Raw genomic sequence first — 14,132 nt, 5'->3', positions numbered from 1 at the left:
ATACTGGAATGAAAAATATTCACAAATATTTAAAATATATAGAAAATAGATGTAAAATTATGTTTAAAAGGTCTCCCAGTTAACAAAACTAATTCATCAACAAAAAAAACCCCGAGCATTGAACATAAACTTGAAATATTCATTCTTAAAATTGAAGTTATACCACGTAAAAGGAATCAGGCGTCTAAATCGCTTCTGCGAAGAAGTTCTCGGTAAAGTTTCATGATAGCCACGCGGAAAGCTAGAAAAGGAAAACGGTGGCGGACACGTGGGTGGAGGATGCGAGCCATTTAAGCGGATCCACGACGAGTCCGTGATCCGCTCTCGTTGGGTGTCTCTCCTCTCCGTTCCGAGTGGCGTGGATTCCGTAAAATCTCTTAAATCCACTGGTGGGTGTCGGATCCAGAGCGTGTACCGGGCAAATGAGGAAACGGCCAACTAGCCGAGTCATTTCCACCGTTTACCAGGGCCACTTTGCTCTATCCAAGCCGGTGGGAGTCTTCATTCCTGGCAATTATTAATTATTCGACTCGCCTTATCCGGATGTCTCCTTTGTCGTCGGTTTCTTCTATCGCGCGTTCTTTCTTTGGCTCCTCCCATCCCTCGACGGTATCATTTTCAACCCCTACGTTTTCTAGATCTCCTAAATCCAATACTCGCAATAGCAAAAGTAAATCGAGAAGCTTAAGTAGGTCTGAAACCCAAGTAGCACTCTTTCGATCCATTCCAAAAATCCAGACATCTCTATAATCCTCGCACCCCCTAGTTCCAAGCCACCTACTCTCAATGAACAACCATTAATTTCACCAAAAAACATATTGTAGACCAACGAAGCCAAATCTAGAAAACTTACCGCATCCGCAACGAAACTTAATTCGACCTGAAACCCAAGGAAAGCCTCTCAAAAATCCAAACATCCCCAATACCACTCACCCTCAATTCCAATTCCCACCCCCGACCCATCGATTTCCCAAAACCATCTCCAAAATAATCGACAAGGCGCCAATACGCCTGTACAAGCCTCCATGGCAATCAGGAACGGCATCGTCGCAGGTAAGCCAGGAATTGGCTGAACGTGTCGCGATATCGTCTATCCTAGGGCCGCCGCCATTCCATTTTGCGTTACCGCGCAAACATTGCAACGCGCGTTAACACGATGGCGACCTGGATAGCCCTGCTCGGTTCCGCGGATAAAGGGGTAGCAGAGAACTCGATCCAACGATTCCTCGCGACGGAATGTCGCCTTTTCTCTAGCCGCGACGCAAGACCAGTCCCTCGGTGGATCACCGAGGACGATGGTTCTCGACGAGGCACGGGTTAATGGTACCAGTTTCACCGCATACGCACTCGTTACGAAAACAATCCGAAGGGACGTGTAACGGAGCGAGGTGGGGTCAGGCCTCGTAACGTTTCCTACATGTACGCGTCGAGTTCGTAGGGTCACTTACGAAAACTGGTCTTCTCTTACGACATTTGTAAACCTGTTTCGAAAAAAGATCGTCGATACTTGCTCGAGATCTGCGAAAACTTGAGCTTTGGATGGTGTCTCGAGGTGAACTGCGAGGATACTTTGGGCTCGCTTTGGGTAGAAGGTATCGGGGAGGATTAGGTGTAGGGATACGTTTGAATTCAAGTTTATATACTTTAAAGAATTGATACTTGGTTGAGATTCGGGAAAAGTGGAGCCTTGGATGGGGTCTTGGTATGAACTCCAGGATTACTTGGAACAGGTTGGAGTTTGAGGTATTAGGATCTGTTGTGGAAAGTTCAGGTGTGGGTTCACGTTTGAATTCAAGTTTAAATATCTTAAGTCAGTCCCAGAAATATTCTCACCCTTTACGTCTATCGAAGAAACTTGTATAAATTAAACGATAGACACAACGTTCCCAAATAAATTCTCCTCTGTAAGTATATAAATATCTAGAGTCTATTTATGTATACATTTCTAATGTATATGTATTGTTTTGGTTGCAGAGGCCTTGGGGACCGGAAGTTCGTCGTGGCACAGCGAGGATGGCGGGCCGAACTCGCGTCGCGGAGGAGAGACGCCATCGTCTTGCGCGACGCCAACGTCGGCCAGCTTCCCGTCGGAGCCTGAAGTCGACGCCGACGTCGGCGTCAACGCCGACGGCAACAACGCCACCGCGCCTTATCCTTGCCAATTCTGCGATCGAACTTTTCCACGGCTGAGTTACCTCAAGAAACACGAACAGGTAACCTGGTGACTATTATTATTAGACAGGGGGTGTTCACTCGGTTAGGTAATCGAGGATCTACTTTTAATTACTCGAGAGTGGTTGGAATTAGTCCACCTTGCTCTCGTAAACGTCCTTACGGCTGTCCCTGGAAACGGTGAGAAGTTGACCGTGGTTCCAGGCGTGGAGGACGCGTGGCCGATTCGAATTTTTCTGTTTTGCATGGCGGTGGCATTAGAGACTCGCTCTTCCGCGTCCGAGCCGACGTCCACGGGTCATCTTCGGGTCAGAATCTGTACCGTGGCCCATAACAGGTTGTACCGGTCAGGTTGTTCGTCCAGGTGGTTCCCCGCCTTCCATCGGGTTCCTCGCGACTTTTCAGCCTCGATAAAAGCCGCTTCCACATACGCGTGCTGAATCGCGCAGATAACCGTTTCGATAACGGAGATAAATTTCGTTTCGGGGGATACGCGGTCTTCCTACTCCGCCACGTTTCTAACCAGGTGGAAGGAAACATCTTCAAACATATTTGAAACCGGGACTTACATTCTTAGAGTCAGCATAAACAGATCAGGACTAGTAAGTGTTAGAAGATTAGTGTTATCAGGACTATGACGGAGGATCGTATTTGTAGGACTAGCGTTTGAAACGTATTCTACTAGAGTTAGAGTTAGAGTTAGAGATAATACTGCACCTAGTATCAGAGTTAGTCTTGCTACACTTAATATTCAAATTTGCTCGAGTCACTATTGAGTATTACATTTTGAACCCACCCTTCTCTCCATCAGTTAAAACAATAATGAATCGTATCCCTCACGAATCCTTGCTCCTCTACAATTGACATTGATCATCACCTATTCGGAAGAGCAAGACACTCGTATATACAATCCTCCTTGCTTTCTATGGTCCCCTCTGAATCTCATCACGAACTTTTCCCCGGGCATCGACGAGTCTTTCAGCTGTGGGGCCAAAGGTCTTCAGCGTCGGACGAGGAGGCGATCGCTTCGCCCTTCCGTCCGGATTGTCTCTTCAAAGGAGCCGACGAAACGGCTCGAAAGTCGTACGTGCCGAGCTTACTTGGTCGGACGAACACCGACTCGAAAAGAGAGCATTACGTCCAGCACGAAAAAGAAGAGCTGGACGAAGAGAATGACCCGGGCCCGTTCGCGATCATATCGGTCATAGTGATCTACCTGGGTGACAACCACCGCCGTTGCGTGGCGGGGGGAATTCCCAAGTTTCTTGCACGTCGATCCTTTTTCTCTCCATCTGACCAGGGAACCCAGCGAGCCGTCTGATTATTTTTGGACAGATTGGTGGTACCAGCAATCGAGTCATTGATCGTTGGTGTCTTTGATTACGTAATTGGAAAGTGGACGGAGGATCGATAGCTTGCTGGATAGGCTTGAAAGAGGAATTAAGAGGTACGGTGTTAGAGCTGATGTTACAATTAGTACCGGTGGAGCTATGGAAATATTAGAGGTAGTATTGGAGGCTACAATTGGAAATCTTAGTAGAGGAAATGCTGAGAAGCTAATAGTGGGTCTTGTATTATTAAACCTATGAATAAGCACGCGTACTATTAGAGCAACTATGAGAGTCTATATTACATTTAGTATTGGGGTTAATATTGCTATAATTGATATCAAAATAATCATTTACTATCTTTGATACAAATTTTCTCGAACAACAACGCCCCAATCGCTGTTATAATGAATTTTATTGATATTAACGGTTATTTCCTTTAATGTTACAGAGTCACGGCGATCAAATGCCGTATCGATGCAGCTGGTGTGCCAGGTTGTTCAAGCACAAGCGCAGCAGAGATCGACACGTGAAGCTCCATACAGGAGATCGGAGATACCGGTGCACACACTGCGAAGCTGCCTTCTCCAGGAGGTAAGATGGCCCCTTTTGAACTGCTATAACAGGATACTTGATAGGAAATTTTAACACAAATCGACCCGAGGATTCTATTGTTTCCAAACTTCTCAATACCAGAGGAAAATTGAGGATCTTATCCACACATGTTAAAGCAGTTTGCAATTATTTTATTTTTGGAAGACTTAACGTTAGGTGAAGTGCTGAATATTTTCTTGACATGTGAACTCTTATAGGTAAATGCCAGGCGATGGCTAAAGATTCAGGAATGCTTATCAGGTGTCACTGTTTCTGACAAGTACACAAGTCCAATTATACGATTAGATATCTTAAAATCTTTGAGCACAACGAACCCCAGCGAAAATCTCCACAATCCAAGTCATAGCAAAAGTATACCCAAGCCAAGAATTCCTCCAGCGGAGTCTTCTGACAGCCCCCTCAGACCTCGCCACTCGACGTCAACACAGTCGCAGAACCAAAGAAAAAAATAAAGAGAGATTCAGCGAGGTGTCCTCCCCAACGTGAAAGTTTATCCGTGCTCCGAGAGACCCGCTACCCCCCACGATACTCTGCGTCCACAAAAATCAATCATCCCGCGAGGGATCCCACGTTGCGGGCAAACAGGACGTGAAAGAGTCCTCCTGGTGGAACAGAAGACAGCGGGAAAGTGGAAATGAAACAGAGGGCCCCGATTCCGGGGGACCGATCCAACGGGTGACAAATGAATAATGATCACACGACGACCGCGGCCCCGACTGGCATTAGTCAAGCTTACTCTCTTACGTGACTCTTTCTTCCAGGTTCCTCCCTCCCTCCTCGTCGGCCTCCCTTCGCCACGGCGACGACCTCCTTTCCTATCTTTATTCCTCCCTTTCTCGCGTATCCGCGCATTGACTCGTCCGCTTATTGAAATGCTAAGCTGCCGCGGGGGCCCGCGAGGGTGGCGCGCGGGCTTTTTCGTGTTTAAGTGTCCGCGCATGCCCCGACCATGCGCAGGCTTCTCTGTTCGCGTGAATACACGCGCAGGGGCCCCGGGTCTCTCCGCGTCCAGGTGAGCCGGACAGGTAGGCGCATAGGTGTTACGGGACAACAGGTAGAACATTAGTCAAGTGCCTCGTTGTTGCTCCTCCGTCGTGGCTTGCGGGCTTACGGTCGCGCTCACGACTTTGGGTATTGACCAGAAACATATCCAAGGTTCCATTTAAAAATATTTATTTAGCATGTCCTTCATCCACCAATTTCAGAGATTCTCTATATTTATTGAAGAAATTTGTCTAACTTAAATGAATGCTTCGTGTTACGAAATAAACTTATTTCGGGACAACTTAATACGTTGTAATGGTCATCTAGTAAGAACTTAGGTTACATAATATATGTATAGATTTACTGTCATGTGAACCAGGTGGAGAACTTAGAAGGTTGGTTTTTTAATATATAATAATAAAATGACGAATAAATGTTTCTGTTTAAATTAAAATTATAAATAATTAAATGTAAAGGCATAGAATTGATTTTTACGTCTAATATATACAAAATTCTAGTCTTCCCCAATGGTATTCGGATTCGGTGATCAGAATTTTTGAAGGTTATAGTAATATGTAAGAATATAGTATTCAGTTCCCCGAAACGGTACTTTCTTAATGTAGAGAGAGAGAGCTGAGCGGAGTCCTAACACAGACCTTCGTCTGTCAGCCGTTATTACAATCGCATTGCTGGATCTTTACGCCACATCTCTATTCGTTCTCCCGTCTTGACAGTCGGCTTGGGTGACCCAACAAAAGGGTGAAAACCCCCGTGGTTCTCACATAGATCCGCAGCCACGGGAGATCCCGATGCGCGATCGAGATCGTCGACGATCGATCCGGTACGCTCGAGCCAATTGCTATTCCACCGCGAGAGAGGAAAGCAAAATTCCCAATTCCCAAATCGTTGAAAGTTATCCAGATCGAATAACCAGTTTCGCTGAATTCCATTATTCCGACCGCCTCGAATTTGTTTCATCTGTGCCTATATTTGGTTAACAGCTTCGTGTTCATTTATTATCGTTTTTCAAGCGTGTCAATCAGACAATTTGTAATGAGAAGTATTAGCAGAATAAGTCGTACCGAATTACCAATAATTGAAACACCTGGTGGTGAATTTGCAATCCGTTTCGTGTAACATGCTCACTTATCGCATATTCGCCAAATGCTACGTATATTTCACGAGACGGTGCTGCAGCCTTCGAACACAGTTTAAATTCATACAGCAAACAAGCCCAAATTACACCAGATTGCATGTACATTTTATAAGAGATCAAACGTACATCCAAGGAGTACTTATTAAGTCAGGGTATTGACTGAAACTATTGCGAAACTTATGAGCAGCAAAGCAATACAACGTGAAACAATTACAGAAGTACCTTGAGCTAAAATCACTTGCTTTTTTGATTACTTTATATTTTGTAAATTAAGAATGTTCGCATACTACTATCGCTAATGTTTAAACTTTTGCAATTAGCAGTTTATAAACGTAAATATACATACGAGTTGTTTATGTACACAATAGTCAAAGTCGAAAGCTAGGACACCGCGGAAATTCGTGAGAGATTTAGAAGAGATTCGTTGGGTGGAGTTTCTCCGCTCCATTTATTTCTATTTCCTCTTTCCCTGGCCACACGCAACACGGACCCTCCCCTGCGGGATAATGACTGGTCATTTTTTTCATTTACAAAACACTCCGCTGTGATTATCCGTAACTGGAATGTAGTTGATGAATTCCCCGCGAGATTCGTCCCCTTTACCGCCACTCGTGACCACTCGTTTGTGTCACATCTACCAAACGTACCTCCCAAATTACAAAAGATATCAAAAAACACTCGAAACGATACCTGCGCCGTTTCCTTCGGTCTGTCGATCGAAGCAAACGCTACATTGGGTCTACGGAAACGAAAGGAATGAAAAACGTCGGGCGAAACGACAATTACTTCTCGATATTGCTCATCTTTTCTCCTCCCTCTCCACTCCTCGGTGGACAGACGACACACGGGAAGCGATACACGCGATAATAGAACGTGGCCAGAGCTGACCGGCCGATAATCCTGGCGTATGAATAATTCAAGCGTAAAGTGCAAGAGCAAATTTGCCGTCTGTCTTCGTTTCTGGAAGCCCGAGACACTGACCAGTCGGACCAACGTGTGTGACCTCGCCTTATAACGGATTTAGTTTTCCACCAGTCGGTATGAATAATTCATCCGTCACGGTGATACGGGCATGTGAGAATTGTTGACCTATCGTATACGTATCGCGCGGCGCCCTTTATTTTTGCCAACCAGTTCTCGACGTCTCGCTTCCCACCTATCTGACGCGCGAGATCTCTGACAGCTTTCTGAAATTCCCCGTCGCCGGTGTCCCGCGCTGCTCCGCGTTGACGATTCAGTTTATTGCCTGAAATTGTAATGCCATTGATTTTTTTACCGCGTTGGAGCTCTGCGAATCTCATTTACGCTCGCGAGGCTAACGTCCTAGCCGGCTCCTTGGTCTTGCGGTTAAAGTTTAGATGTTTGGGAGTGGATAGGCAACCTTTCGACTCGTCGTGGAGCTTCGAAGACGATGTAAATTTAAATTTGACAGGGCATTAGTCTTTAGGATCGTCAGTTGATAAAACAGGTCACTTTGTTGGCAATGCGAGTAAGTAAATTTCCTATGGTAAACGTCTCCAAACGTCTGTAGTACACTCTGTCGATAGAACAGGTCACTTTGTTGGCAATGTAAGTAGGTGAAGTTCTCATGATAAGTCAGTCATACACTGCATTACCTCTTGGTAGAAGTAGATACATTTCTTTTGGTAAATCATTCATACGCGGCATTCCCTAAATATTTTTTTTCTAAAAATTTTCAGGCTTTCAGGCAACGGTACAATTATATACTTTAGACTAACACTTTATTTAGTTTTTCTTGGTTACAGTCTCTCAGAGTTGAACGTACCAAGTCGATTTATTTAAGAAATATCGTTTTGCACTTCTCAAGTTATTGTTAGCTCGATGCTCGGAACCATCTTCGAAAGAGACCAAACGCGTGTCGGAACAATTTTCATGTCCGTCGATAACGATAAACTGGTTAACTGTGTTAATCGAATATCCGGTCCTAGAATTGAAATGGAACGAAAATAGTTGTTGACAGTCCTGTGGCGACGGGAAAGGGTCTTAACTAAGATAGAATAATCGATGGATCAAATCCAGGTTACCAACGACAAGTAAAATTAGAATTTGGAAATGGTTGCGTGTGTGCTCCATTGGTCTCGATCCATCAATGTTTTTCAATGATCGATCAATGTATCCACAAATCTGAACAATGTTCCTCTCTGACCTCTCTAATATTTCTCTAATCTAATCTCTATTCATTCTTCCAGCGACCACCTGAAGATCCACATGAAGACTCACGACACCCAGAAGCCCTACCAATGCACAGCCTGTTCTCGAGGCTACAACACCGCAGCTGCATTAACGTCCCACATGCAGTCCCACAAGAAGCACCACCAGTCTCAAGGGGCTACCAAGCTGCAGGACGTGGACTATGGCAGACGAAGCGTCTCCTCGCACAGCACCTCCTCTCCTCCTGTTCCCAGTTCCCCGTCGCCGTCCTTAAACTTAACCCTAAATCCAAAAACAGGCCTAAAGAGCTCCCACGGGAGCGCCTCTACCACGCCGATCCTCACTTCTCCCCTGAAGCTCGCCTGCATGTACTGCACCAGGGACTCGTTCAGCTGCATGCAGCAGTTGCAGATGCACGTGCACACGATGCACCAAGCGATCCTCAGCGGCGAGAACGTGACGGTGCCGCCGTCGCCTAGCAGGAGCAACGAGCAACTAGGCTACCAGCGCGACAAGTCGAATCATCAAGCGTCCTCCAAGGACCACGAGAGGAAGTACCAAGAGGACTCCGAGAGGTCCTTGGAGAAGGAGCACTACGAGAACGCCTTCACCTGTAACCAATGCACAATGAAGTTCTCCACGTTGAGCACTCTGAGGGACCATCTGGTCTCCATCCACAGAAACGACGGTTTCGGTTCTGCATTAATGATGTGTCCTCTGTGTGGGATTCCTTGCACCTCTGCGGCAGCCTACGCGGAGCACTACGTCCTCCAACACTGCGAAAACAGGCGGATGGGGCCACTAGAAGGTCGAGAGCTTATGGATAAGAACAATGGAAGTTATGGAGACTCGAAGAGCTGCAGAAACCAAAAGAGCAGGGAACAGACAATTTCTGAGCCTGCAGACCTCACCAGCAAGCATTCCAGGCCAACGGAGAGCAGTTACACCGCGGGTACTCTCCTCTGTGGTCAGTGTGGAGCTGCTTTGAAGGACTTCGAGTCCTTCAGGGAGCACCTGGCCAGGCATCTCCAAGCTGACCATAGGAACGACGCCATAAGGCATCCCTGCCCCAAGTGTGAAGCTGCTTTTCCAGATAGAGAGGAGATGCTGACGCACCTGACGAAGCATTACCTGGGTCAGGTCAGCAAGGAGTATGCCTGTGGGGCCTGCAAGAAGCTCTATCCCCATCCAGACCTTCTGCAGAGGCACTTGTTGGATAGCCACGCTCACCATCTCTACAGGTGCGCTCTCTGCAGAGACACCTTCGACTCCAGGGTGGCGATACAGGTACACTTCGCTGTGAAGCATAGTCAGGAGTGCAGGATATATCGCTGCAACGTCTGCACCGTTTCTAATAACGAGAACTCGCCCGGGAATGCGCCTGGTGAGGGAAGAAGCTTCTTCAGGAGCGAGGCTGAAATGGCTAGCCATGTCAGGAACGTCCACGCGCCGCCCACGGTGTCTAATAGTAGCCCTGCGGCGAGGAGTCCTGCGTCCACGCCTGGGATGACGGGAAACTCTGGACCTAGATGTGTTTTCTGTGGGATCTGTTGTAACTCGGAACTGGAGCTGCAGTTGCATCTAGCCAGCCACTCGACTAGTCTCTACAGGTGCCCCATCTGCAGGGAGGGCTTTGCTGTTGAGTTCTTGTTGGATAGACACATCGCACAGGCGCATCATTCTGTCGAGCACCAGGCTAACACCAGGAGTAACTCCAGAGAGAATGGACGCATAGGAAGACTGCCTAGGTCGTCTCAGGAGGAGGTGTGTATTTGGATTGTAATGTTGTTGAATATTTTGTTCTAGATAATTGTAGTCTTAATGCTTTGCATCCCATTACAGCCAAAGTCCCAGAAGAGGGGTCGTTCTCCAGCCTCCAGCAACAACAACTCCTTGAACCAGCGGGACAACAACAACAAACGACCAAACTACACCAGCACAGGGGCTCAACAGTGCGAGCTGTGCGAGAGGGGGGAGTTCGCGAACGAGGCGGAACTCCAAGCCCACAAGAAGCTGGCCCACGCGTCAAAGCTGCAGAACAAGTCGCTCTCGAGCCTTAGCATGACTTGCGCTTACTGCGGCGAGGTGTGTCGTTCTCGGGCCGAGCTGGAGTCACATACGAGGATCCAGCACGCCTCGAACGAGCCTGGCGGACGCCACAAATGCAACATATGCGACGAGGTGTGTCCTTCAGGCCCGACGTTGGCCGAGCACAAGCTTCAGAAGCATTGCAAGATCCAATTAAGCGACACCTGTGTGGTCTGTCGCGGTAGCCTAGCGTCTGAATCGCAGTTCCTCGAGCACGTTCAGAGACACAGCCTGGAGACTGTGGACCCTCAACAGAGACTGGACGACTCCCTTCCTCATCTTCCAGCAGCGTGTGTCGTTTGCAGGCAAACGTTGATCAGCGACTTGGAGTGTCGGCTACACGCCAGGTACCACCTCAGGGTCTCGCCTAGTTCCCACAGTTCCGCGTCCAGTCCCACTCCGAAGCAGAAGAGTCAGAGTCCTGGTTGCTGTCTCTGCTTAAGGGATTACTCCACTGACGACTTCGTCAGCTTACCTCCCAGTCACTTGAGCGGCGGAGGACAGTCTCTGAGAGTCTGCAAATCTTGCTACATTCGCCACTCTCAGGGACTCCCCATTCTGAACTCGCCGTACGAGCATGCACGAACCAAGTGCGATAAAAGCTGGATCTCCAGCAAGGATTCGCAGTGGGACGGGTCCAGAGACAGGTGGGACGCCGAGCGTGTGTTCAAAGTGGAGGACAGGACGAACGAGGCGAATGATAGCAAGAGATGTCCGGACTGTGGGGTGAAGTTTGAGGACCCTGAGGAGGCGGAGAAGCATAGGCTCGCGGAACATAAGAAGATTGGATCTAGTTCGAACACCTACACCTGCATACAATGCCAGGTAATTGAAGATCTTAGTAAAGTCTTCTGAGATCATTTGCTAGAGTTTTAGATTGATTGGTCTTACTCACAATTTTGTTAGGAAATTTCTTCTGCTCCTAGCGTACGACAAATAATCCAATCAGATTGTAGCTCCGCTTGCTAACGATCAGGGCCAGCTTTCTCGCCCCTAGTTGTAGGCAACCGGAACTACATCTCGACTCGTGGGTTGCCATTTACTAGGAGCAGAGAATATTCCCCTATAAAATGTTCTCTTCTAAATAGCGCGGTAGTCAAAGTGTTCAATGTCCTTAATCTTTATTCCACCTGTTTCAGATGTCGTTTCCAACGGAAGCTAAGATACAACAGCACGTCAGAAAGGAACACTTGGAGGCCTCGGGGAAGGCATCCATCGAGGCACTACGGTGTCATCTGTGTCTCTTTGAGGCTGGCAGTCCCTTGCAGTTGCAGAGCCACTTGATAGAGCACACTTTTGCTGGATGCGCTGCTCTCGGCTGTTACATCTGCCAGTCTCTCTTCACCGCGCCTATCGGTCTTCAGGTACTTAAGGTTTATTTTTATTTTATTAGAATGTTATTTCTCCCGAAGACCTTGTACAGCTGACAGGTTTTAAGAAGCTCTTTCCATCCTCCCGGTTTCAGAACCATATGCTCCAGGAGCACGGTTTAGGCGCTCGTCCGTACGACTGTTCTAAGTGCACCCTCAAGTTCTTCTTCAGAGCTGAGCTGGACCACCACGTGCTAACATTCCATCGTCCAGGAGAAGAAGCCTCTTCGCCTAACGGAAACGTGCAGAACGCCATCGAAACGAAAGCAAAGGACGCGGAGGACCATAATTGCGACGAGGGCATCACTGTGAAAGAGGAACTGCTGCTGCCAGACGCCGGCGACGAAGAGGAAGAGATCAACGTGGATGAACAAATGGAAAACGAGGACCGAGAGGATGACAATCAAACGGAAACGGACCAGAAACCGAAGGCAGAGATTCATGCAGAAACTGTCCCTGACAAGGAGGAATCGTGATTATCTTGAGAAGATAATTCAGAATTAGTTTGGATTGCTTGAAGGAACCAAGTACAAGCATTTGAGAGAATTAGGGTCGAGCCCGATGGAACTATGTATATACTCAATGCTAAGGTGCTTGATGAGTTGCAGGGGGTATTGTTAGGGCAGTAGCTCCATTTCACAGTTTTCTTTTTTTTTTTTTATTCACAAAGACATTATGATTTAATAAATTGTAGAACTTGATGAAGAAGATAAAAGAGCGTTGTTGAAGCTGCGATCAGTATGTATGTAGATAACTGTAAATACGTTTCTAATAGTTTCGTATCGTACTCTTTTTTTCCCTTTAAAATGCTTATTTTTTTTTTATTCTGTTAGTCATCGAGCAAAGCTTCTTAAAAGAATAAAGAATATCGTCAAATTTTAAGGTAACGTTTCTACCTTGTTTCGATGACAGGAGTCTCTAGTAAGGCCTGCACGATATAATAATGATTTTGCTCGTTGGTCACTGCATAAAGTTTGCATCAGTGTCAAGGTAAATTCTTTGATAATAACGATTTCACGCTTTGTTCATAGTTGATTTGAACATTAGAATAGTAGCAGTTTAATTGAATTTTCATTCAATTTTGATGGAGCCTTGTTTTTTTTTTTATCTACTGTCCGTTATTGTTTCATAAAGATTCCTTTATAGTATTACAGAGTATTGTGATAGAATGAGTTGAGAGCGTAAGGCAAAGAGTAACCATGATACTGGGGTTCGAAATTGTATTATAATTCGAAACACCAAATCCTTCGCATCTTAATATAAATATTAATAAAGCTGTATCGATTTTTGTACGTAAAACTTGATAATAGTTCTTCGAAACCGCCGTTAATTTTATTGTTCACGTTAATATTTGAACACTACACGATGCGTTCATTCTGTTACGATACTATTTTATTCTATTTAAAAATGTAGGTATAAGTCGCAATGTTGAATACCATTGTCTCATAAACATCGTGTAAAACAAATAAAGTGAAGGTCAACATCTTATACATCGTCTAGTGCCCCGCTAGAACCAGGCCATCTTAATATCATCGTTATTTTATACAATAGCAAGGAGTGCTGTTTACAAAATGTTGATCGTTAACATTATTGCTTCGTGTACGATTACATTTATTTGTTAGAGTATATTCCGCGTGGGAGTCAATCTACCTGAACGAATTTGTAACATAAGAACATTAATTCTTATTAAAATGAAAAAAAAGAAAGACGTATCACTAGGTGATACTGTAAATACGTTGATTAGTATTAGAAAATATTACTCCACACGTTTCAAGAATTTGTCTGTACCGTAAACGGTAACTATTTAAAGGAAGCAGATGCAATAACTTTGTCCACTAGGCTTAGCGACACGGTACGATAGTTCTTCATAAAATAAATTATTGTTTTAAATCGTCCAAGATCACCACGACTATTTATCCTTCCCCGTACTAGGAGTACGATCATTCCTCTGCTGTCTTTAAATAAATTTCGCTAAAATTCCAGATACCAAAATGTAAAATCGGGCGAAGTTTAGTTGTTGTCACCAAGTAAGCGCGGAGTATACTCCTATTAGATGGCAACTTAACCTAGCCAGCTTGTAGGCAGAGGTCCCCTATTATGCGGCAACAAATACTAGCCTGTTTGTCGGTTCGGTTGTCATACCATAGGAGCACAGGTGTAAGTTTGGTGACAAAATTAAAAATTGTGCCACCTCTTCGAGTATCATATTCTCCTGATACAAAAAGGTAAGTTTCGAGTCAGAATTAA

The 14,132-nt window shown here is 45.9% G+C and overlaps 1 protein-coding gene across 2 annotated transcripts in view; it reads left to right on the top strand.

The window, feature by feature from the left end:
- LOC128881595 (zinc finger protein 423) overlaps positions 1-13,373 on the top strand; it is an 84,249-nt gene extending 70,876 nt beyond the window's left edge. For both annotated transcript variants that reach the window (XM_054132810.1, XM_054132812.1), the window contains 6 exons: positions 1,975-2,213; positions 3,952-4,094; positions 8,466-10,191; positions 10,270-11,340; positions 11,655-11,879; positions 11,981-13,373. In XM_054132810.1, coding sequence (XP_053988785.1) covers positions 1,975-2,213; positions 3,952-4,094; positions 8,466-10,191; positions 10,270-11,340; positions 11,655-11,879; positions 11,981-12,361 — 3,785 coding nt within the window. In that variant the 3' untranslated portion in view covers positions 12,362-13,373. The remainder of the gene's footprint in view (positions 1-1,974; positions 2,214-3,951; positions 4,095-8,465; positions 10,192-10,269; positions 11,341-11,654; positions 11,880-11,980) is intronic.
- The last annotated feature ends 759 nt before the right edge of the window (positions 13,374-14,132 follow it).

The sequence above is a fragment of the Hylaeus volcanicus genome, chromosome 8 (assembly GCF_026283585.1).
Source record: "Hylaeus volcanicus isolate JK05 chromosome 8, UHH_iyHylVolc1.0_haploid, whole genome shotgun sequence".
NCBI lineage: Eukaryota > Metazoa > Arthropoda > Insecta > Hymenoptera > Colletidae > Hylaeus > Hylaeus volcanicus.
The sequence above is the reverse complement of the archived record's forward strand: the minus strand, read 5'-3'. Positions and strand labels throughout refer to the sequence as shown.